This window comes from Centroberyx gerrardi, chromosome 24 (genome assembly GCF_048128805.1).
Source record: "Centroberyx gerrardi isolate f3 chromosome 24, fCenGer3.hap1.cur.20231027, whole genome shotgun sequence".
NCBI classification, from domain to species: Eukaryota; Metazoa; Chordata; class Actinopteri; order Beryciformes; family Berycidae; genus Centroberyx; species Centroberyx gerrardi.
This window is the reverse complement of record NC_136020.1, coordinates 3438823-3463147: the sequence shown is the minus strand read 5'-3', so window position 1 is coordinate 3463147 and position 24325 is coordinate 3438823. Positions and strand designations below refer to the sequence as shown.

At 45.3% G+C, this 24325-nt stretch overlaps 1 protein-coding gene across 1 annotated transcript in view; it reads right to left on the bottom strand.

Annotated features, from left to right (window-relative positions):
* The window catches only part of lrp6 (low density lipoprotein receptor-related protein 6), a 51106-nt gene that overhangs the window by 5732 nt on the left and 21049 nt on the right, over positions 1-24325 (bottom strand). The window contains exons 5-16 of the mRNA XM_071915774.2: positions 23710-23841; positions 20717-21113; positions 18585-18756; positions 13633-13849; positions 11226-11515; positions 8706-8932; positions 6551-6735; positions 5096-5422; positions 4081-4283; positions 3750-3961; positions 2640-2830; positions 153-362 (exon numbers count right to left, since the gene is read on the bottom strand). Of these exons, the coding sequence (XP_071771875.2) occupies positions 153-362; positions 2640-2830; positions 3750-3961; positions 4081-4283; positions 5096-5422; positions 6551-6735; positions 8706-8932; positions 11226-11515; positions 13633-13849; positions 18585-18756; positions 20717-21113; positions 23710-23841 (2763 nt within the window). The remainder of the gene's footprint in view (positions 1-152; positions 363-2639; positions 2831-3749; positions 3962-4080; positions 4284-5095; positions 5423-6550; positions 6736-8705; positions 8933-11225; positions 11516-13632; positions 13850-18584; positions 18757-20716; positions 21114-23709; positions 23842-24325) is intronic.

Below are 24325 nucleotides of genomic sequence, written 5' to 3'. Positions count from 1 at the left end.
AGCAAGATAAATCAGTACAGACTCAGGATAGTCCCACAGCGATACAGACCTAATGAATTAACAGTTTGTTTGAATGTGAGCAGCTCAGCTCACAAAAACAGAATTGATTTGTACCGACTTTGGTTCTTGAAAACTGCGGCAAAGCGGCTTACTGTATTCTCTCATGTCCAGCTCGTGCACGGCGTGGATGTCGCTCAGGTAGGCGATGCGGGCCTGGATCTTGGTGCGGCCCTCGCGCGTCGTCTTGTCGATGCGCTCGATCATCTGCTGCTGCCGGTCGATCCAGTACAGGTGGTTCCCGAAGACGGTCAGGCCGACCGGCTGGAGGATGTTGGAGTCCTCGATCACGATGCGGTTGGCCCCTGAATAAAAAGAGCGCCAGGGAGAAACGAGGTTGTAGGGCAAAAAAGCTCAGGAAACTGAGGCAACAAAACGGGCAGCAAACTGAGGGGTGAGGCAGGAGGAGAGGCAAGGAGGAGTGGGACAGTGGTACAGCGAGGTCAGTGTTCCAGAAGACAAGAGAGAAAGAATGCCACATTTTCTACAGAGAGGGTTTTTACAGTTTGGCAGCCAAAGTTCAATTCTTAAAGCTACAATATGCAACTTTTTGCAATAAATAGGATATATTCTACATTATCAGTCTGTGTGTTGATGCTTAAACCCCCCTGTTTGCATGAAATAGGCTTTTCAATGATGTTGGGATGTTTTGGGAGTATACAATTTGTTGTGGGCATGTCATATAGATGTGGCCAGTGGTGAGCTGGTTGTGGCTATCAAGGTGAGGCTAGTGGCTACAGAGCAGGAAGTCAGTGCAGCAACAACAATGGAGGAAAGCAGGAAGAAAAGAGAGAACAGTGAAGCTACACTTTCAAAAACACGGTGAAGATGAACACCAACGTTGCTTTTGTTATTACAGATTGGCTGTATGAGTGATGACTAATAACAACATAGTGGCTTGTGATCTTGAGTTGAGGTCCTGTAATTCAACCTTTGTTTTCATGTCTCCAGGTCTAAAAAGCAAACTCCAAGCCAAATTTGGTGGCAGTATTTCACCCTGATAAAGCCATCAGCGCGAGACAGTTTTATCACAGCTTTGCTCCGAGTGCCGGAGTAGCTGTTACCAAAGTAAACTCCCTGAGGAGGGCGCCAGCATCTGCCGTGGGAGGTCAACAGCAGTGCAGGCCCCTGTTGCTCTAATTTTAGCCAACCTAACCATGTTACCCTGCACAGGATCAAAGAGGAGGGGAAGGGGGCCGAGTATGCGCCTCAAAATGTCTGCCCTCCTCCCTAATAAAAAGGGAAAGGATCTCAAGAACGAGGAACCCTCCCGTCCGATCGTCTGACGGCGGAGTGTGTGCTCCTTTTCCCCCCTTCCCCTTTTCCCAAGGCTCGTACAGATGGTTTGCATTCCTTTCTGCCTGCGTGGGGCACCAGAGAATCGCTGGAATGTGCTGAGCACGGGGCTCCGGGCCAACTTCTCCTCGCCAGGCACAATACTCCCCCGTGTCCTTAAAAAAGTGGCCTTCCCCGGCGCTGGTTCACACATTTGCTCCCTGCTTCTCTCCTGATAGTGTCAAACCCCCAACGCAGAATCATACTCGGCCGAGCGAAATGCAGCACACACACTACTGAGTGGCTGCAAGTATCTGAAATTCACTTTTTGGTTCACCTGCCAAGGCTTAGTAAACTAAAAAAGTAACTTTTACTGGACAGAATAATAAATTTTTTGCAGAAATATGTCACCCTACCCATTTTCACTGTTCGTTCCTGTATAGAATCAGGTAATGTGTGAATATTCCATAAAGAGACGAGAGCAGATGTAGAGTTTTCATTTAAAATTTGCTTGCTCACTTATTTTTTTTGTCTTCAGTTTTTTCTTTTTGGTGGCCTCACACCTGCAATGTGTTGCCACTTGGGAATAACGTTGAGTTTCTACTAACGTTAGGCTAGTTAAGCATCCAGACAGTGGAGAAACACGAGTTTAGATGCTACTGCGTTGTGTTGAGCAGCGCAACAGGCGGCCAATCAGGAGCCTGTTTGACACAGAACCATTGGTTGCTGCACTCTGATTGACTCAAGGTCAGAGAGTGTACGGTGGGCAGCAGGGACGGGCAAAGACCAAAGACTGCATAAAGCAGAGGCTTTCAAATGTTAACGGTTTAACACAACATTTGACTATGTGTTATCACCATAACATAAATGCCCATAAAGACGTAGCTGAATGTTCTACAGCCAAATTTAATCCTGCCCATAAATATAACATAAAGCAAGAGCCAGAATAAAGTAGTACATCTACTTTTACAGCTGCTTATTAAACTATTACTGTGCAGACATATTGTCAAGACAGAGATTTCAGTCCCATCTATCATTGTTCCTACATGTTTTCTATTTCAAAATCCGTAGTTTTCTTTCAAGACCTTAATTTCTTGAGTGGATTTGAAGATTTTGGTGTTCACCTCATGCCACTTGGTCACTACAATCTATACCTTCACAGCAACAGATAGCACAATATGTAAAATAACTGAGTTTACAGCCTCATATAATTCACTATACACACTTTTCCAGACTTTCCGAACTTGTGTAGGAACCCTGATGTCTACGTAATCGGAACTCCGGTTAAAACCTGCAGCGAGACTCACCGGAGAGGTCGCTGCTCTCAATGCGCCGCAGGTCCGAGTCCACCCAGAAGAGCTTGCCCACCTCGTTGTCGATGGCCAGAGCTACGGGCTTCCCCAGGCCGCTGAAGAACAGCACCTCCCGCTCGGTGCCGTCCAGCGCCGCCCGCTCGATCTTAGGGGAGCGCTCCAACAGGTTGGTGAAGTACATGTACCTGTTGGGGGATGGGGGAGGGGGAGGGGGCACACAATATCCGTTAATCCTCCCACCTTGGAAATTTGGTGTAACTCTTCTCCATTTTGCAGTAGTTGCTGAAAAAAAATACAAGAACCGTTCACTGAAAGATCAATTGTGTATGTAATTCATCGCAGTTTTACAGGAGGAACGGCCTGAGCCAGAAGCCTCCCATGGATGTTCCTTAATGGTAGTGTTTTCCATTCTGGGCTCTGAAAGCAGCAAAACATCTGCAGACTTCATTGCACAGAAACCGCACAATGACCTAGAGATTACTGTCTGAACCCGGGCCCAAAGAAAACCCTACAATTTTGGTTCGAAACAAGCAACTTGGCACCGCTGAGCAAAGATGGGCTTAGGAAATTCATGAGCCTGAATGAATAAACAAGGGGAACAAATTACTGTGTGATCAGAAACAAGGGCTTTTGTTGCCGTTAGAGTGCCTCAAGTTTGGGACAAAACAATGACAGCAAACAAAAAAGAACTGTCCTCAGTCTAAAAGGAGCGTGGCACCAAATGCATGTGAGCTCATTGGAGTTTACTGCCATAAATGTCAAAACACACATGACAATGACTTATGCACCTTTCTCCAAGGCCAAGAAACATGTTGTTTTAATGACAACAAGAACAAGTACACCTATAGCCTCAGGCTTCAAAACCACTAGGCATGTATTCAGGATACCGACAGGTTTCAGAGAGCCACAGTTAAGACTTTTTAATGATTTTCAGTGCAACCAAAATATGACATTTTCATGCTTTTGAAGGACTTAAATTGAGATAATTTAAGACTTTTTCAGACTTTAACGACATGTGGATACCGTGGTGTCCGTCATTAAAACTTGAGCTGTAACTGCTAACTTCATTTTTTTTTACTTTCTACTGGGCTCCAAGCTACTTACCCTCTCTCCGGATTGACGACGATGGCTCTGGGTTTGTCGTGCTCGCCCCTCAGCACCACGCCCACTCGGCTGCCGTCGGTGCGCGTGACGTTGATGACGTTGGTGACCTCGCTCGTCCAATAGATGAAGCGGCTGTAGATGTCGATGCTCAGGTCGTACGGTTGCAGCCCCAGGTTGGGTCCGCCCACCGAGCTTGACACCACCGTCATGCTCTGGAAGGAGACGAGAGAAGACAAACCGCACGTTAGTTAGATAGCTCCTTGTTCTTTCCCCCCCACTTCGGCACTGAGGGAAACTGCTCCGGTGGCCCCGTGCAGGAATTAGCCCGTACCTGGTTGCCGTCCTCCTGGGCGCGGCGAATGACGTTCTGCTTGGAGTCGATCCAGTAGAGCTGCTTGTCGAGCGGGTCGTAGTCGATGGCCCGTACGTTCCTCAGGCTGTGGATGGGCAGGATGATGTCGGGACTCTGCTGCTCATCGATCACCATGCGGTTGATGGCCGTCTTCTGACTGAACAGCAGGAAGGAAGTCGGGGCTAGAAGAAAGAAAGATGCAGAAAAAAGTCAGCGCAGACCATTGTGGGTGGGCGGCACAGTGGGATAGCTGCACAACCTCAGCATTAAAACTATAGCGAGCTATTATGAGTTGCCCCAGCGGTGGGTCTGATCAGTTTGATGCAGTCATGACTGGCTCCTTTTGTTTGCAGTCAACAAATTTTCCAATTCGAATAAAATTACTCCGGTCAAAACTTAAACAATTACACAACTGTGCAGCAACTTGAGAGAGCAAAACCTGTATTAGAGCTATAAAACCTCCAGCAATAAAAGGACACAGGCCATCAAATACACTGCCAATGATATTTGAATGTGCGTAGGCAGCCTCTCCCCTATACACACATGCACACACACATTCAGCTAAGCCCGACTCCCCCTGGGGAGCCTCTGGGCCGATTATAAAAAAGTGTTTTTACTATGTCAAACACAGACATGGAGGGAGCTAGGCTTAAACTGAGCTTCAGTTTCCCGGCCGATGCCAAGTTGGCAACGGAGGAGCGAACCACAAGCGCTTTAAAAAGAAAATACCCCGCTGCTCATTCTCATACGCTGGAGAACAACTGCTTTCAATCTGGGGAGCTTTGGAGGAATGACTGGTAGGCTGGTGGCCTTTTATCTGTGTTTTTGCATCGTATGTGACCACTTATGTCAGGGGACCGACTTCAAACGCTGGACAATCTGTCACTCCGTATCTATGCACCGTGAGGACAGAATCTAAATATTTAAGATATCGGATATGCCCGCTTGTGTGATGTGTGCTGTCTTTTCTGTATGTATGGATGTCTCCCCTCACCGCTGCAGGTCTTGTTGTCGTAGTTGAGGGAGAAATGGGCAGGGCATCCGCAGACGAAGCTGCTGATGGGGACGGCCAGGCAGAGGTGGGAGCAGTGGCCGTTGGTGGAGGCGCAGGCGTTCCAGCCGCCCTGCCGGGACGAGTGGAACACCAGGATGTCCATGACGTAGTCCAGGTGGCCTTGGATGATGGTGCGGTTCTGCCCGCTGGTCTTGTTGGCGCGCTCGATGCTGCGCTGGCTCCAGTCGGTCCAGTAGATATAGTCCTGGTACTGGGTCAGGCCAAAGGGGTGAGGCAGGTCGTCCGCTATCACCTCGCGGTCCTGGCCTGTGCGCCGCAGAGAGAGAGAGAAGACACCGGGAGAGAGAGAGTTCAGAAAAAGGAGAGATCCTTGCATAACACACATCTGCCAGGCGAGGGCTATTTTTTGTGCTCGGTGTCCCGCGCCAAGGTTGAGGCTATTTTCCCTGCACACAAAATTGGTAGTGTTGCAAGAACTGTGCAAGCGTGTGCTTTAGCCCGGGCCTAATAGCAGTATCATTTTAAGAGTTTTCTGTGAGGAATATTTTGGGCCTGGTTTACATCCATCCACTGTGAGGGTACATTTCAGGACAGAACTTCAAGACCATTAGTGCAAAGCAGCTTTTGTTTCAGCAGGCCTCTGACGTCCTTTTGAAGTGTCCCTTCACCCCTCCCCTCTCCTAAATATAGAAGCAGAATGGCCACTACTCACTAATGGGGAATATATTTTTACACTTTTGTCATCTGATATGTACATAAAGCTCATATATGTACGAGAACGGTTCACCGCTTTCAGTTAGAGTCAAAACAAAGACACCTAACGCATATGTTGAGTACTCATTACTTTTTTGTGGTAACTAGTAACTTAGCGCATTCGTTTTTCAATTCTTGTAATGCGGTATTAGCTACTTTTTAATATTAGAATGCTCTTACTTTTAGTTTTCTTTCATATCGTTTCATTTTTGTTGGTGCAAATTAAAAAAAGAAAAACAGGAAAATACTGCAGCATTTCGTGCAGAAAACATGCTGCTAGTTGAAAAAACGCAATTTAAGTGTGCTTGATCTAAATGAGATTGGCTTATTGATTTCAAAACACAGCAATAGTCTCATATTGCATTTTAAAACGATGATCAACACACTTGGCAGCACAAGCCATATTACTATGGTATGGTTTTAAAGTGGGTAAGGCAAAACTACTGAGAAAAGACTAAGAAAGAGTAACTTTGTAACGTAACTAGTTAGTTTTTTTAGGTGAGTAACTACCAATACTGATGAAACACTCAAAGGGTGTCACTTAACTTAAGTCAAGTTATATTATTGTTGCATGTTTTGGTGACCACTGAACTTGTGTAAATATTCTAGATTAAGATGCCATTGTAAAGAAATGATAAAGATGTTTTTCTATTTGCTGTTGTTGTAAATGCTAATACTCACCAAGCATATTCGATGACTCAATTAAAGTTGTGTCGAGGTCGGTCCAGTAGAGTCGGCGCTCTGCGTAGTCGATGGTGAGCCCGTTGGCTCGACCCACGTCAGGCACCAGGGTGATGCGACCCGTCCCGTCCATGGCTGCTCGGTCGATTTTTGGCTTGCCGCCCCATTCGGTCCAATACATGAAACTGTTGAAGAGGGAAATTGAACAAAAACACTTGGTGTGAGCAACAAAGCTGATACTTGGGGCTCCCTTCTCTATGTTTTCTGTGCTAAGCGTTAAAAGGACTCCATCCAAATGGCACTCTGCTATTAGTGTGCAAGTTGCACTCTTTTGACAAGCTGGCAGCCTGTACAGCAGAATGACACTCAGAGCGAGAAAAGCAGTCTAGTACAAACAAAAACCCCTTTCACACACACAACCCGGGAATATCTATAATATGCTGATTCGGCTGCATCACATTAAAGGATTCCTTCGGTTTGGGTGAAAGAAACCCTGCAGGACGCGATTGGTGAGAAGTGTCGTCTAAGGTGGGACTTCCGAAGTAAACAAACTTCTCAGGTGAAAGTGAGCGTACACATTGATTTGAAAAAGCGGACCTTTAGGCCACATCCACACTAATACGTTTTCGTTTTAAAACGCATAACTTTTGCTACGTTTACGCCTAGCATCCACACTACTCCAGCGTTTTCAGACCCCTAAAACGGAGACTTTTGAAAACGCTGCTGACCCCGTTTTAGTTCGAAAACTCCGGGATTGCGTTTTAGTCTGGACGGGCGGAAACGGAGACTTTTGACAACGATGACGCAGACACCCACGTTCGCTTCCTGATTGGGTCATATCAGTCACGACATCCGCCTTGACCGCCTTATACTCGTGTGTTACTTTCAGTAACAGTTCCACCTCGTCGTCGGTCCAAGCAAAGAAATCTCTGGTCGTACTTTTCGCCATTGCTGTTCTTCCTCTGTAGTATTTTCTGCAACTAAGCAACCAACCGCAGAGTAGACAATCTGCTTCCTATTCACACTGGCACGCGCATGCCCAGTGTACGTGAATGGTCATGTGATATGCGTTTTCAGGCATGTTAGTATGGACAGAGATTATTTCTGAAACGCTCGTGTGAACGGAGATCGTTTTCGTTTTAAAACACTGTTTTAAAACGAAAACTTATTAGCATGGATGTGGCCTTAGTCAGTCAGAAACTACTTCTACTCTTATTGTCGAAGTAGTTTACATCCCAGTTTTAGTTAAAAACTGGGTTGTAATATCACTACCACCATATCACTACTCCTCCTGGGCGAAAGGATCAACCATTCACTCCTCAGCTGGATCCAAGCTCAAATAAAAAGGGAAATACCCCTTTCTGGTGATGGGTGGGTCAACTCTGACACTCATACCTGCCTGTATTTGCTATTCACCCACACACGACTCCCCGAGGTGATGAAAATCATAAAATCATAAAAATCAAAGACCCGCATCCGCATGACAAACCAGAATAGGTGATTTCCAACCAACAAACATTTAATGCTATAAACGGCCGCTGCTGCTGTCTACACAAACATAAGATTAGATTTTGTTTTGCTGTGGCTGGCTGGCGTCTTCTTGCCCACATGCGTGCTGTGTCATGTTTGAGGTTCCCATTTTTATAGCAGTCATACATGTAGGTCCCTTCACATTCATTACAGATCATGTTGAACAATGTTGAACATTTCTCCCATATTATGCTTTTCCATCCTTCCTATCTCTTGATTTTTAACTACCCATTTTGCAGTTGACTCTTTTCCAAGTGTTTTGACTGTTTTTTTCCACTATTATCTTTGCTAGTTTCTTAATTTGCAGCAGTTGATGGAGACTTGACTAAGGATCCCAAGGCAAGAAGCTGTGACACATACCATATGGAAAATTAGCTACAGTAGCCATGAATACATGGCACTTTTTATGACTATTACTTTACTTTCTCCCACCCACAACCAACACGCAATTATTCAAAACGTTTTTTTTTCTTACCCAAGTTAACCAGCACCATCACCACCCCTTTCAGATTGGCAGCCCATAAATTTACCACCTTTATACATAGACAGCTGGATACTTTATTTATCCCAGGTTGGAAATTCAATTGTCACAGCAGAAATAAAACTTGGCGGGCCGAGCGCTCACCCTTCAGCCGGGTCCAGGGCGAGGGCGCGGGGGCTGTCCAGGTCCTTCCACACCAAAACCTGCCGGTGCTGCCCGTCCAGCTTGGCCACCTCGATGCGGTTGGTGCCCGTGTCGGCCCAGTACAGGTTCTTGCCCAGCCAGTCCACCGCCATGCCCTCCGGGTAGTCCAGGCCGAACTCCACCACGTGCTCCAGGGCGCTGCCGTTCATGAACGCCCGACTGATGGTCTGCAGGCAGAGGAGGAGACACAAGAATAGAATTTCATGAGCCTGGGTTTCAGTGGAGAGTTTTAGTGTCCCATGATGGTCTAAATGCTGTTTCAGAGGCTTTTACACCCTGACAAGAATACAATTCTGGGGGAAACACTGAATACTTGGAATAAATATTTAGTTCAAGTTGTTCTGAAAAACTAGGGATACGCCACTTTTTTGGTGCTGATTCTTATGACCAGTTTAGTACCAGTGTGATCGATTGATAATGAATCTGATCATCGATTTAAATGATTTCACATCAGACTTCTACTAACAAAGGCACATCATTTGAAAGTGCACAGCAAGCAGAAAAGGCAACATTTCAATCACTGTGTTGAACAGATGTTGTTCTTGTGGCTACATGACATTTCTGGCCTAACAATGTGGAAATAAATTATAGTTTTTACCCGAACGTAGTTATTACACGTTAGTTTGCGCTTGACGAAAAAGATTTTCATTGAGGCAGCATCGGCTCTTGCCTTCTGTCCACATTAAACTGTTTCTAATCATATAGGCAATGAAATTCATCACACGTCGGAAATGAATATATGAGCTGTCAGTGTTTATTACGTTGAAAATAGTGAATAAATACAATAATCAAACAGCTGAAAAAAAGAGTGAAATGAAATGACTAAGTCTGTCAATGAAATTAAATACAGCAACACCACTTAAAGAATGTATGGGTCCGTTCTCTATTAAAAAATAAAAAGAGCATATTCAATTACTGTCAAATGGCACATGAGCATAAATAACGAATGCAGGCCTATAATGTGATCAGGCTGTTGAAATCGTTTCCGGCCGATCACAATCTATTTAGAATGTTTATCAGCTGATTATGATTAGTGGCTGATTGATCAGTCCCTAGTGAAAAACCAGAACAATACGACACATCATTCATGAGCAAGGCAGAAGTAGGTGGGGGCGCACTGTGCTTGGTGAAATCTCAGCTCATTTAAGCAGAAAGATGGCACTGGGAAGGTTAAAAAAAATGCTGCTTTCTACATTTTTTATGCCTGTTTTGACATACTATTATTGTTGTTGCACTGAAAGTCTACCTTCACGTAACCATCTCTCACCCTTCATTCAGCCTCCCTGCAGCTGAAGAACTCAGCCCAAGGAAATCGGGTTTGTAAAAGAAAAAAAAACCTTCAAGTAGAGAGAGCCAGAGAGATAGTCATTAGCTGACTTGAATGGAAAAAACATGTGCATGTACTGTATGTGTTCCTGTTGTAATTAGGGATGCAATAATCAATTAGTTGGCCACCGATCATAATCAGCTGACAGACATTACAGTGGTTATTTATACACTTTCTCACAGTAACTGAATATAGTCTTTATTTTCTAATAGAAAACGGGCCCATCTGTTCTTTAAGTGGCATTGCTGTTTTAAATTTCTGTGACTTGGTCATTTCATCTCACTCCTTTTTCAACTGTTTGATTATTGGATGCATTGGCTATTTTCAACTGATAACAAACACTGACAAATATATTCATATATTCACACTACCATGAAATCACTGTTTGGATAAAAACTCACATTTCCTCATTTCCACATGGTTGGCCAGCAATGTCATATAGCTATAAGAATAATCTGTAAGTAAATGGTAAACATGCCGTCCCCCAGAAATAATGCAGAGTTGTAGTGGGCCAATACGATGTTTTTTTTTTGTTTCAACAGTGTTTAAGTGTTTTAGGGCGGGAGCTTCCCTTAACTTCTGCAACACTCCCTCCACATACTACAGCTTCCTCATTGATCTCTTTAGGAACCCTCGCAGTCTAATGGGCCAACACATCTCTCAGATACACATATTTGCGGTTGCTCATTAGCTGAAAAAACACCTTGAAGGGGAAAACAAAAGACAAAAATTTGATCGCACCCCCCACCCCACCCCACCCTCTTTTACCCGGTTGCTTTCCCTCCTTTAACCGCTTGGTGCATCTACATTCAAAATGAGGCAAATCTATAAATAGGATTCCTTCAAAATAATTATCTCCCTTAGCTAAAACAACAGAGCTGGTTTACAGTCTGTGGCTTTTTTTTTCTGAAGGGAGGAGGGAGGGAAGCAAAATAGGGGGCGGGGGAGAGGGGGTCGGGGGCTACAGCGCCATCAATTATTTCCAAGCTGGCGTCTCATGGGAGCCCATTATTGAGCCATGCTGTGGGCGGCGAGCCAACCAGGAGGAGCGCTACGGAGTATGTATGCGCGTACACACACACACACACACACACACACACAAGAATGATACCCTCCCTCTCTCTGCGTTTCACCTTCAGCGTGATGTCGGTCCAGTAGATGCGGTTGTCGGTGACGTCGAAGTCCAGCGCTGACGCCTCCTTGACGCCGGTGAGTGGGATGGCCACGTTGTTGTTGTTGGTCTCCAGGGAGATGCGGCGGATGTCGGTGTGGCGGGAGAACAGCAGGAAGGCCTCGGGCACGATGCACGTCCGCATGTCGGCGATCAGCTCCAGGCCAATGGGGCAGCCGCACTGCACGCCCTGCGGCTTGTACAGGCAGAGGTGGCTGCAGCCGCCGTTGTTCTCCGCGCAGTCGTTCGTACCTGGAGGAGGAGGGGGGGCATAAAAACCAAATATTCAAATATTTGTTGGCCATTCTGCTTGGTATTGTTGGTGCTAGTGTTTCTCCACATTAAGACTACATTTCCCATAAGCCCTGTTGCTTCCTGCCCCCTCTCCCTGAAGAGGATCAACATGTTGGAAGTGATTTTTCCATCGGCCTTTCCCTCCTTCCACCATCTGCTGCCAGAAACTCTGAAAGCTTTAGCTCCATTTGCTGTCAAAGAACAGAACCTCTTCCTGTTTTGTGCCGTAAAGCAATCCAGCAGATTTCCCGGTGGCTCACAATGTAAAATGCAGTGTAGCGACTGCCAATCTACTCAGCAATGGTCTCGTTTGTTTACACCAAAAGCTATGGTATAGACCGGCCACTAGAAAGCTTTTGGTGTTGTTCTCTACTCATACCCGCTAGCTGCTTTCACGAGCAGTTATATCTTTATCAAAGCCACACTAAAGCCCAGCGTGGACAAACCTTAAGAAAGTATAGGCCAGTCTTGTTCAGTGCAAGGCAGCATGGCTCCACCACAACAAAATGCATCCAGCTATTTCTACCAGCGAGGATAAATGACTTACTAAGTAAGTAAGTCATTTCTACCAGCGAGGAAGAAGCACCTAGCTGAACTAGCATGACAACATTTATACAAGCTCCGATACAGGCTTTGGCTTTGGCTTTTGTCCCATGATGGTCTGAATGCTGCTTCAGAGGCTTTTCCACCCTGACTAGAATAAAATTCTGGGGGAGACACCGAATACCTGTTTGGGCATGAAACTGGTCAAATTTAAAGATACTGAATATCAGCACAAAATATTGTCTATCGGCAGCTACAGTGAAAAAATATACGCATTCAAAAATGTGTTGGTCAAACCCTAGATCATGTGCTGAATAGAGAAAATGAGAAAATGGACTTGTGTACATCCCTAGCACAGAGAAGTGAGGAGGAATGTAAGAAGGGGGGAGAGAAATTCCCTCTGTGGCCCTCATAATCATTATCTTGGAGGCAGAGGAGAGAGGGGAGGGGGGAGGGGGGAGGGGGGGGGGGGTGTACAACAGTCTGGATGCAGCCTGCATCAGCTGAGTTGAAGTGTTGAAATATTAATGTGCCATTATCCCCATTTCCCAGCCAGACTTGGCTGCACTGTCTACAGAAATCACCAACAGACAGTTGCTCCAGCATTAGAATTCAGGAGCCATAGTGCGGGTACAGAAAGGGCTGCAGGACTGGATAGAAATCCACCTTGTACTACCTGTACCTTACAGGACTGAACAATGCATTACCCTTGCTATACAAGGGTGCATCTTAACAAGGAATTTAAACATCTAATATTTTCAAGTAAATGCTTGTAAAAAGGGATATAACATACGCCAAAACCTCCTTATATGGGATTTGGCAAGGTGGACATAGCAATTTTGTACACAACGCACACAAAAGATGAACAAACCTATATTCAATGTGCAGAGTCAAACACAGATATATACTGGTATATAAAAAGGTGGGTACTGCCTATGCCCTCCAGACAATGGTCATCATAAGGCATCACACCCACCAATATGAACACAAATCAATTCATTGAAAAGCATTTGTTTATGCGTTTTCTCCTTTAAAAATACCTTAAAACGTACACTGATTTCATGCTACTTACCATTCTGTGCTATTTAAGTTTTATAAATAGAATAAAAAAAAACTCTATTCTGCAAATCAAAAGGTGGGTAAACCAAACAGTTTAGGTGAGTTTACCCTTCACCAGCCTAACACGTGCGAGTGGGCTGGGGATTCCCAGGGTTCCCGACATTCTGATGTAAAATTCCATGACTTTCCAGAACTAAGCTTCCATGACTTAAAAATGTTTGTCCATTGTGGTTTGTTATTGTTGTTTCTCTTAAGACGTGAACAGTCTGGTTTCCGCTCCAGTTGGGCTGAAAACCACAAGCTAATGCAATGAATGTGTCAAACAAGTGTGAAGTGACCTGTTAGTAAAATTCCATGACTTCCCCAGAGAATTGATCAAATTCCCTAACTTTCCATGTCTGGAAAACACAGCTCAAAATTCTGTGACCAGTGGGAACTCTATTTACACACTTAGTGCCAGATCCTCTACTTACCGAAGACCTCGTGCACATAGGTGGCCTTGAGGCCCATCAGGTCGGGCAGCTGGTCGATGATGAACTCCCGCTCGGCGCTGCGCTTGTGGACGCGCTCGATGCTGCGCCGCTGCCAGTCGGTCCAGTAGATGTAGTCTCCCAGCAGCGTGAAGCCGAAGATGTGAGGCAGCTTGTCCTCCACCAGGATCCGTCGGCCCGTCCCGTCCATGTCCATCACCTGAGAGATAGAGAGAGAGAGAGAGGAAGAGGAGAGGGTTAAGGGGACGCGCCTCGACAGCGGTTTTCAGGCTCATCAGTATCTCAAAAAACACAGAAAGACAAATTTCAGACAGCCAAATGTAAGACTTTTTAAAACTTCTTTAAAAGCTGCCTGGAATTGGATTTAAAAAGTATTAATCACTTACTGGAATACTACTAATACTACCTGGAAATGGATTTAAAAAGAAATGGATTTAAAAAGTAAACAGCAGAGGAGCAGGTGTGGCACGCTTTTATGAATCACCTTTTGCAATATGTAAATGATCAAATGGGCTGGTTGTGCCAGGAAAAATAAATAAAGTCACAACAACAGCAAAATCAGCCCAGTAATCCAGTTTATGATCCCATTTGATCCCAAAGATGAACAGCGGCTCATTTTTGCCACAACAGTCGAGTCTGAAACGGTGCATTCTGGGTTGGGCAGGTGGACAAGTGGTTCTGTGAGTATTATGAAATGATAAAAGTAGCCATGGAATGACAAAAATGCCTGCGTGCGTTGTAGAAGCTTCAAGGCTGGCGAAGTGAAGCAAAATGGATATCGAAAAGAAAAAAATGTAATTATGGTGTTGTATAATGTCATGTATAGGCACATGAGCGCTGTACAGTTCTGCTCTGTTCTGCTCCGTTAGCAAACCTGGCCAAACCCAGAACCCGACTCTCAAACTCCACCACAAATCCAACGTACAGCCTGTTCCCGGCACATCGGGCCTAAACGTAAAAAAAACCCAAAACAAGACACGCCTTGTAATGACAATGGGCTGCTGAGAAAATTCAGTGACTCACACAGTGAAACATACTCTGTAGAATCTAAAACGTGATAAAAATCAGCTACAGAGATGTTTTCTTTTTTAAAAATTGGAAGCAACCGAACAGAGGAGCTGTTCCCGTCCTGCTCGGCGGTGCGGATGGGGGGGCGGGCCGGGCTTCTTGTCAGTCAACCCAGTGACGTTAGCTAAGGCTGATTGAGTTTCCACATTGTGTCGCTCGCTTGTGGATGCGAGCGCGCTCCGCAGAGCTCAGGCGACCTGGCAGTACATCTCAGCGCCGCTAATTAGAAGCAACAGCCGGAGCAAACAAACAACGGCGCATATGGCTGCCACATTTCCTCGTCTTCACATGGAGTAACTTTGACATCTTACTTCTCCGCTCGGGTTCTAGCAGAGGGGATCAGCGGCTTTCAGAAAGCCAAATTTGAGACTTTTTAAGGCCTTTTTAACACTAGGTGGAATTGGATATAAAGGCAACTAAAATAAAGAAACAAAAAGCTGGAAAAAACTTATGGTTTCTGATTGAACAGAAGTACAAAGTTATGTTTAACAAAGTTAAACTGAAATTGAATGAACGGTATACGAAAAAAGACACCAGGAAATTAGATGTTAGACACATATTGTATTAACCCCATTAATACAGGAGGAGCAGTATTAATGTGTTATGTTAATAATTTCGTCTTATCTGTCAATAGCAGTCTAATTTTACAGTTGCATCAAAATGAAACTCTCATTTTAATACTTTTTAAGGCCTTAAATTTAGATAACTTAAGACTTTTTCAGACTTTTTGAGGACCTGCGGAGCTTCTCTGTTTGTCAGAGTGCTTTCAGTCTCAACACAATTGACTGTCACCATACTGACAGTTGGGGCTTGGTTTATTTATGTCACTGCACTGCAACCATTCTGTAGGATAGACACCAAGTGCAGCAGTGGGGCTACAGTCCACACTAAACGCTAGCGCTCGCCCCCCCAGCTTAAGGCCACAGGTGTAAAATCAATCAGAGAAGCTACAACACGACACATTCACTTAAACTGAAACAAACTAGAGAAAAATGGAATGCGTCATCCCATCCAGCGCCTCTAATCACTAAATGAAATCATTTCCTGAGCAGATGTTTTGCAAATGACCAAACGGCTATGTGTTGAGCCATACTGCTGCAGCCGGACTGTCTTGGTAACAAAACATAGGACAGCGGAGGAAATAATCGCAGCATCAGAAAATGATTCAATCACCTCAATATTGAAGCTTAACCAGACCCAAAAGCTGAGCAAAAGAAATGGCTCAAATTCTCTAGTAGTGCTGTTCCTAAAACATACCGACGGATTTGATCACTCTCAATGTTTCAGTGCAAAACAGAACTAAGTTTCAATTCACAAGTGGAGAATTGACATGAAGCTCAAATGACAAAGGAGGCGAGCGATGCGAGGAATCTACATTAAAAAACAAAAAACACAGCGAGCCTATAATGGGTGTTGAGTCCATTAGTTGATCAACACAGCGTGGAGTAATACTACTGGCTGTGCCCAGAACAGCTCTTACATGGCCTGCAGCCATTTTTCAGAACATTCTACACACACACACACACACACACACACACACACACACACACAGTATATAAATATAAAATGAAGTTTCCATCCTCAGCGAGATGGCCTCAGCCAAAAGGTCTCCGCTGGTTTGGGAGTTGTGACCGCAGTGTGGTGAGGGTTTCAGATTCTGGGTCTATTCTAAACAGAGGAGACCGCAGCTGGAGTGGAGGCCGCAATCGGAACCAGATGTGGGATCTCGCCGCAAAAACCAGCGCTCCTCTAAACCTGAGTGAGAAAGGCCAGCTTGGCCTCGGCACCCCCACCAACCCCCCACCCCCAATCCCCACTCTCCATTCCTGGGGCGATAGTAACCTCCCGCTCTCTGAGGGTGGGGGTGGGGGGGATGGGGGGGCAGGTGGGGGTTTGTGCCACCACCCGGAGAGGAAAACCAGCAGAATGCATAAAAAAGCAGGGCAACATGACGATATGCGTGAGGATGCCAACCGCAGCGTCCTCTAGAGGGATGAGAGAAAAAAAAAGCCTCTCTGGAAAAGACTTGTTTTGAAAAAAAAAAAAAAAGTCATTTCCATATGTCGGGAGTGAAAGTTAGAGGGGCCGCAAAAAGGAGCGGTGAGTTTTTCCAATTCAAGGTAAAAGCGGCGAAGTCTTTTACCCCCTGCGCGCGCTACATCTGCACCGAATCCTGCCGGTCAACAGGGCCCTAATTTTGTCGCCGGCCTGACTGTCAACACCCCTTAAAGTGCCGACATTTAACAATCACTTTCTGAGAAGCGAGTGGCTTTGATGTGGGGCCGAGCAGATGATGTGGGCCTCGCGGCCCGGGGGAAAATTAAACAGCCCCCGGATGACTGACATGCTCCAGAACCGACGGCAAGCTGTTTTGATTGGCAATTGTCAGAGTGAGAGGGAACACTGGCGCGCCGAACTCGGGGCTCGGGAATCTATTACAGTTTTTTTTTCTTTTCCAGGTAAAATCAGCTCTCTAAAAAGGTCAAAATAAACACACTTCCACCGCTCATATTTTACAGCTGATAAAACATAAGGGCAAATGAGAAAATCAAATATAGTCTATAATGAAATAACCAATTACTGAGGGGATAGTTCCCGAGTTTACATTAGAGGTTAGAGAAGCGGGCTTGGGAGCAGAAGGTCGCCGGTTCAAATCCCAGGATCAGCCGGGAAAACGTTGGTGGGGAAAGTGAATGAGAAGGTGTGTGTTTTATTCGGAGCACGTCTCGCCCGGCAGAAGCGGAAGCTGCCGGCGGCTTGATAAAGCCGGGCTCTGAAGAACACCGTGGAAGGCTACACCTGAGGCAAGGGGAGGAGTGGTTTGTCCAGGCTATCTGCAGGTGTCGGAAAGCCAAATTTAAGACTTTTTAAGACCGTTTAACGCCACCTGGAACTGGATTTAAACTTAACAACCAAAATGAGGAAATAAAAGCTGGCGAAACAGCCTATTTCCGTCACAACCAATAGCATAGGGAGTGGCTGACTTGCCATTGGCTACGCGAGCGGTTTTCGATCATGTGCCATCGTGACTCAACAGTCCACCGGTTTTCATTTCAACAAAACACTACAGTAGGTGATTGCACTGGCAGGGTATCTGCAGGTTTCAGAAAGCCAAATGTGAGACATTTTTAATGCTACCTGGAATTTAATTTGAAAAAGTTAAAAACCAGCAAAAATCAGACAAAGGACAACAGCAAATTAAATGCCCTGAAGTCCAACATGTTTGTCGTATTGTATTCACCCTGTCCTGTATTAATCTAAGAGTGGACATGCATGTGGGTCAAACTTACTGTGACCAACTGGAAGTGTAAGTAAGGTAATGCAACATAAGAAAATCAAACCAACACTGCTCAACACATCTTTTGGTGAAACTACACACTTCATGGCATTTTGTCTTATTTTGTTTGCCTTAATTTCCAACCTGCTTAAAATGGTGAAAAACACTTCTAATAACCGCATTTATGACATTTGAATGCTTTTTAAGGTCTTAAATTTCAATATTTCATGGGCCAACAGATACCCTGTTATCACCTAGAACCCCTGGCTTCCACGACAATCTGATTAACTGCGGTGTCATCGTTTTCAAAACAAATGTGACAACCGAGATCAAGTGTGTCCTCTGACTGACATCCGTGGCCTTTTGGCACAGTGACCCCCATGGTGGGAGGGCATGTTGTACACTTAACCATCCCAGTGAGCGGCAGGCATGAACCCAGCAGGGAGCACTGCTTTGAAGAGGCCAAGTGCAAGACTCGCGCTACCCAGGCCTCCGACTTGAACCGGTTCAGTCAACTCCCGGGCGCACACTCATGCAGGCAGAATGTAAAAGCCGTGCCAAATAGGCAAATAACAAAAAAAAGCCCAACCTCGATCTTATCGGTCTTGGCGTCTCCCCAGTAGATCTTGCGTTCGTCGTAGTCCAGTGCTAGGCCGTTGGGCCAGCCCAGCGAGGTGTTGACCATGACAACGCGCTCCGTTCCATCCAGATCGGCCCGCTCGATCTTTGGCACCTCTCCCCAGTCCGTCCAATACATGTACCTGATGCAGCAGGAAGAGAAAAAGAAAGAATCGCTACATGGCTTGTTGTGTAAATCAGCGGTTCTCAGCTAGCTGCCATCAAGGCCCAAAATTGGCAAGTTTCTATTCCAACCAAATATTACACAGCAGCTGGTTTCACTGATTAGTTCCTCCTCTCTGGTCGAAGGTGTGCAAATGAAATCTGCTGCTGTAGTTTTTGGTTGGAATAAAAAGGACTGTCAGATTACCATGGCACATAGTTGAGAACCACTGGTGTAAATCATTTGAAGAGAGAGCGCTTTCACCATAAAAGGCCAAATCAACCATCCCACATCTCCTGTCTGAAGTCTCTCCTACTCTTTAGAAAACGTCTCATGCATGCCAAGCTGAAATGCAAAACAGAGATAAACATCAGCAGTGTAAATGACAAACTTCCTTGGAACTGGTGGCGGAGCGCGAGAAGAATGCCAACTATAACTGTGTGGTATATGGAAGGAGGGAGACGGAGGACAAAATGGGAGGATGATAAGACTCGGTGAACAGATGTCAGTTCCTGACTCATCCGGCTCATCCAGCTGGAGCTCGGCGGCCTGGCACCGGGCTCGACGGCTGCCAAACGGAGAGCGGGAGCGTGACAAAGATGAGGTAACCAGTCGTCCTGCCTCCCTGAGTCATGGCTGAGATGGAGCTACAATGTTACCACAAGGCCTCACCACTTCCAGGACCTGCAAGGCGCTGTGGTTGGATGAGACCATACCTGCCAACATACCAGTCACCTGATTGCAGTCAGGCGAGTCTTATAACAACTAATAGCTAATCAGCCCCGATACCACAACACTAAATCTTGCCTGGTGTCATGGTGCTGGCATGTCCCCATGTGCTTGTCTTCTTATGAAATGGTCTGGTTTGGCAGGAACATGGGAAGACTTGGAAAGGCATGAAATCACTACCTAGCCTGTTTTAGTGATGCCATTCTCTGGCGTGCAGTTTTCAATCGTCTAATGTGAACGGTTCAAACTCTGACCAAAGACATTTGATAAAACACTGAACAAAACATGCAGAGAACAGCAATATATTGTTCTGTAGACCAAGAGTAAATATATCTAAACATAACACACTAAAGAAAACCACTAAACCTCAGATCACTAGTCCAGTGTTTTCACAAGCATTGGTTGCCAGACTGATAGCTGATCACTGACTCCTTTCCAGGCAGCTATTTTTTTTCTGCCCCTTTTTGTTTTTTTGCGGGATATTCTCCTAAATCTAATCTTGGTTTCCCTTTGTTTTAGCGCTGTGCCAATGCAGGATATACAGACTGTGCTCTTGTTGGATTCCAACAGAGAAAACAAAGCAAACTTATGATTTTATGTGTTTGTAATGGTGTATGCTTGACAGTAACTTGACAGTTTTCAGTTGTCAGAGATGTGTAAAATTGACCAACACTCACAACATGAGTGCAATCCCACCCAAGGACTCACACATTGCCACTATTCGTCAATTTGATTTGAAACGACACACACTGTGTTGGCAATTGGCAAGGACGATAAATTAAGCAATAACCCATAACATGCTGTGGTACTTTGAAGTTACATCACAGTTAAGGTGTGTTTTTGCCCGACACACAGACTGTCAGCTTTTCATTTTATTGTTCCAGTGTGTTACATTAGCGTAGGTTACATTTGTAACTCCTGTCTTCTATACCTGTCAATCATGGCTTTAATACAGTGGTTGCACTTGATCTATTAGTTTGTTTTAACAATAATGAAATTGGACAGGAAATTATATAGTTTTTGAAGTAAACACATTCACATTTAGATGTATTATTTTGTGTCAGAATGCATGAAGAGACACCAAAATAAAGATTCTTCATCAGAACATTTTCCCCAACAGAGTTACTTTTCCCCTAACTGGCTACTTGTTCTCTTCATCTGGCTACTCAGTGTGCTTTTGGAAAACACAAATAATCAGACGCCATGCTCACCCTGCCACCGGGTCCAGTACGATGGCTCTGGGCTCGTCCAGGTCTTCGGAAATCAGGATCTTGCGCATGGTGCCGTTGAGCCGCGTCACCTCGATGCGGTCGGTGCCGGTATCGGTCCAGTAGAGGTTTCGGGCAATCCAGTCTACGGCGATGCCATCGGGGTGGTTGACTTGAGAGGTGACCACGAACTGGGAGTCGCTGCCGTCCAGGAGGGAGCGGCGGATGGCCTTCACCTCGTCATCCGTCCAATAGATGTGTCCGTCCACCGGGTCGTAGTCGATGGCGATGGCGTGGCGGATGTCGTCCGCCTGCAGGATGATGTCGGTGAAGTCCGGCGTGTCCAGCGAGATGCGGCGCAGGTCCGTTCGCCGTGCCAAGAGGAGCATCTGAGTGGCACCTGGAGGAGCAAAAGAACATTAGGACATAACAGACAAAAGCCCTCTCTGGACGGTGTTACTATTACCAGGGGAGGTCTGATGAATGGTCATATTTACCTCAGGTCCCCAGGAATTTTACCTTGTCTGGAACGAACAGGTCAATGATTTTCTCTGGCTACCCTAATAAAAACTCTGCCTTAAATGACCTACTGTATTATGAGTTAACTCTGATGTTTAAGGGTAATTTTATTATTTTCTTCTTTGGGGGGAGTGGCCAAACGAGAGAGGGGGAGCCATGTTGTCAACAACACAGAAAATTCTGATTATATATCCTGAGTACGGTTTGATAGGTGGCTGAGCTACATGATTAGCAGCAATAGCCATGCTAGAAAGTGAGAGTGCAGGGCAGCCACTTAAACTCCCTGAATGCAAATCATCTGTTCACTGGGTCAAGCCAAAGAGGTTGTGTGGCGACGGCGCACAAAGGCGGTGACAAATTAGCAACTCTCTAGCAAAGCTTTAATATCCCAACTTAACATTGTCTGGTGGGGGGGGTGGAATGGGCGGAGGAGGGGTCAGGTCACATTTGGGTCCCAGGGGAGGAGAGACGTGGCTTGGGCCTAACAATAGATGTAACCCTCGTGTCAACCCTTTGGGTCAGGCTGTGCCCACGTCTCACCCTGCCGCAACCACTGGACAGCCTCTGATTTAAGGGGTAGGATTGGAAATGGAAAAACCACCAACCCTGCTGAAATAGTTAAAACCAGGCAGTGAAAGGGGGCATTGTCTGCAGGGGGAGCATGTGATCCCTTCCTCAACAAAAGCTTCCCCGCCTTCTCTCCTCCCTTGCTCTGTTGACTGGGGGAACTGAACCAAAAAATGTAAATAAAAGAGGTTGAGAGGGAGAAGGAGGAAGGAGGGGAGGGGAGAGGGGAGAGGGGAGAGGGAGAAATGTCCGGGGCTGCCATTCAAACAGCTCGCCCAGTGATAAAGTGGAGTTGCCATGGCAACCGCAGGTCAGCCTGCACCACCTTCAGCTGCTCGGACCGCCCAGAGATAGGATGAGATGGAGAGAGGGAGCACTACCTTGGTAGCAGCCAGCTGAGACTCTAAATACTACAATAGGCAAACAAAGGAAGAGCAGCAATGAGCAAAACAGAGCTTGAAGAAGGATACATAAGGTTTGGAACAATTCAGAAATGGCAAGGAGAAAAGCTGTTGAGTTACTGAAGGCTTTCCAACAAGCCAGGTTTCAGATGAAATGCTCTCTTGCTGCATGAATACAAAGCACGGATTGAACAGCATCGCACACTAATGAATTCAATCTGGACGTTGGGCAGAATTCTTGTAAACGGTTACACAAGAGGTTTTTTTTTCTTCCTGAAAATAATAGAAAATCTCAACTTGTATGTCTTTCACTGACGCAGTTCAGGAAATATTTGGATCCCTCTCCTTTTCCACTCGTGTCTCCTATGCCTAACTCAAGATAATGAGAAATGGTTTGCTGAGAGAGTTTTTCAACCCAGTTTCTGGAAAATAAAGAAATTCTTTTTCCATATATCTCTTGACTTGCCAGACCTTGTGTAGGAACCTTGTATACAGTGTGCAGTTTTTCATTCCGATCAATCACTACAGTAGCTGATCGCACCGATTAATACACCTTCAGCCAGAGAGGGAGGAACTAATCAGTGAAATCAGTTGCTGTAATATTTGGTTGGAATGAAAACATGGGTAACACTTTATTTGGACATTCAAATGCTGATACTATGAGGTGGCAAAAAGTTCAACAAAGTGTCACTTGCCCATTTTTGTTGCATCTCCACAGACTGTGTAACCCTAACCCTGACCTTAGCCTTAAACCCAACCCCATTTTTAAACCTAAACCTAACACTAACCTGACCCTATTTCTAACATTAACCCCAACCCTAAGATTAAGCCTAGCCCAGACTAATTATGAGTATGACTTGAAGACTTCTTAGTGACATATTATAGTCACTTTATAGGAAGTTGAGTATCTACATTGGACTATCTAAATAAAGTGTGACCACAACCTTCTCTTACATGGCACAGGACTGGACAACACTGGCTTAGGCTGGGGACACACTAGTGGATTAATGGGTTGACTAACACCACATTTATCCATCCCAACAATCAGGAGGGGAAACTCTGATCGTAGGCTTGGTGAGGACCGATGGACCGCTCTGATTATCTGGTAGTGTGAGGAGTTCACAGGTTCAATCTGAACCACCGATCGACTCACATACTGATCTGAGCCGCCCCGATCATATCAAATATGTGAGATTTACGACCCGACATCTGGATGGGTCTTGAAATGAAAAGTGAGGATTACAGATTCTTTCAAGAACAGATGCCACCAGTAGCCAATGAGAGCCCAGTTTACAGTGAGGTGAGGCAGAAGTGATATATTAAAGAATTATATTAATGATTAGAATTAATGCTAATCATGTAGGGATAATAATTTGGGAACCCCTGTCAATTAATGTAAGGTACTAGCCTAGCTAACATTAATGTTTTTTCTGATGATGGTCCTGATGTCAAAAGTCTGTGTGTCCCCAGCCTCAGAGGGAACATTGAGTAGTGTGACGGTGGCCTCACCGTCTCGGCAGGTCTTGCCGTCTTCCAGCAGCTGGACTCCGGTGGGACAGGCACACTGGTAGTAGGGCTTCACCGGTGACAGCAGGCAAAGGTGGGAGCAACCTCCGTTCTTCACAGAGCAAGGGCTGGTTACTGCCGGAAAATAACGTCAAAAAAGTGTCACATAATACACGGCTCTAAAGTGCGACCATTTTATTCGCATATGCAACCAAAATTTGATCTGTGCGACCTGACTACATAGCATTCAACAAACTTAAACTTAACATTAACGTGAAGCGAATTGACTCATATTTTACAAAAAACGACAATGCCCATGTAGGAGGAGGAAAAAACAGTACAATTTTCAAGAAGAATGGGTGAATGAATTCTCCTGTCTATGGTTTGAGGAAGAAAATAGGTACTGTGTTTACTGTAGTATGTGGCATTGAGATTACTGGTAAAACACAATTCATGACTGGGTCCCAACTGTTCAAAGTTTAGTGAAGCATGGCAAAATTTAATTTATGTTGGTGTGCCCCAAAAAAATGGTGGGTGCTGCTAACGTTTTGAAATCAGTGCACCAGTGATCTTAAGAAAAAAAGTTAATAGTGCCATTTTTAAAAAAATATTGGCTGGT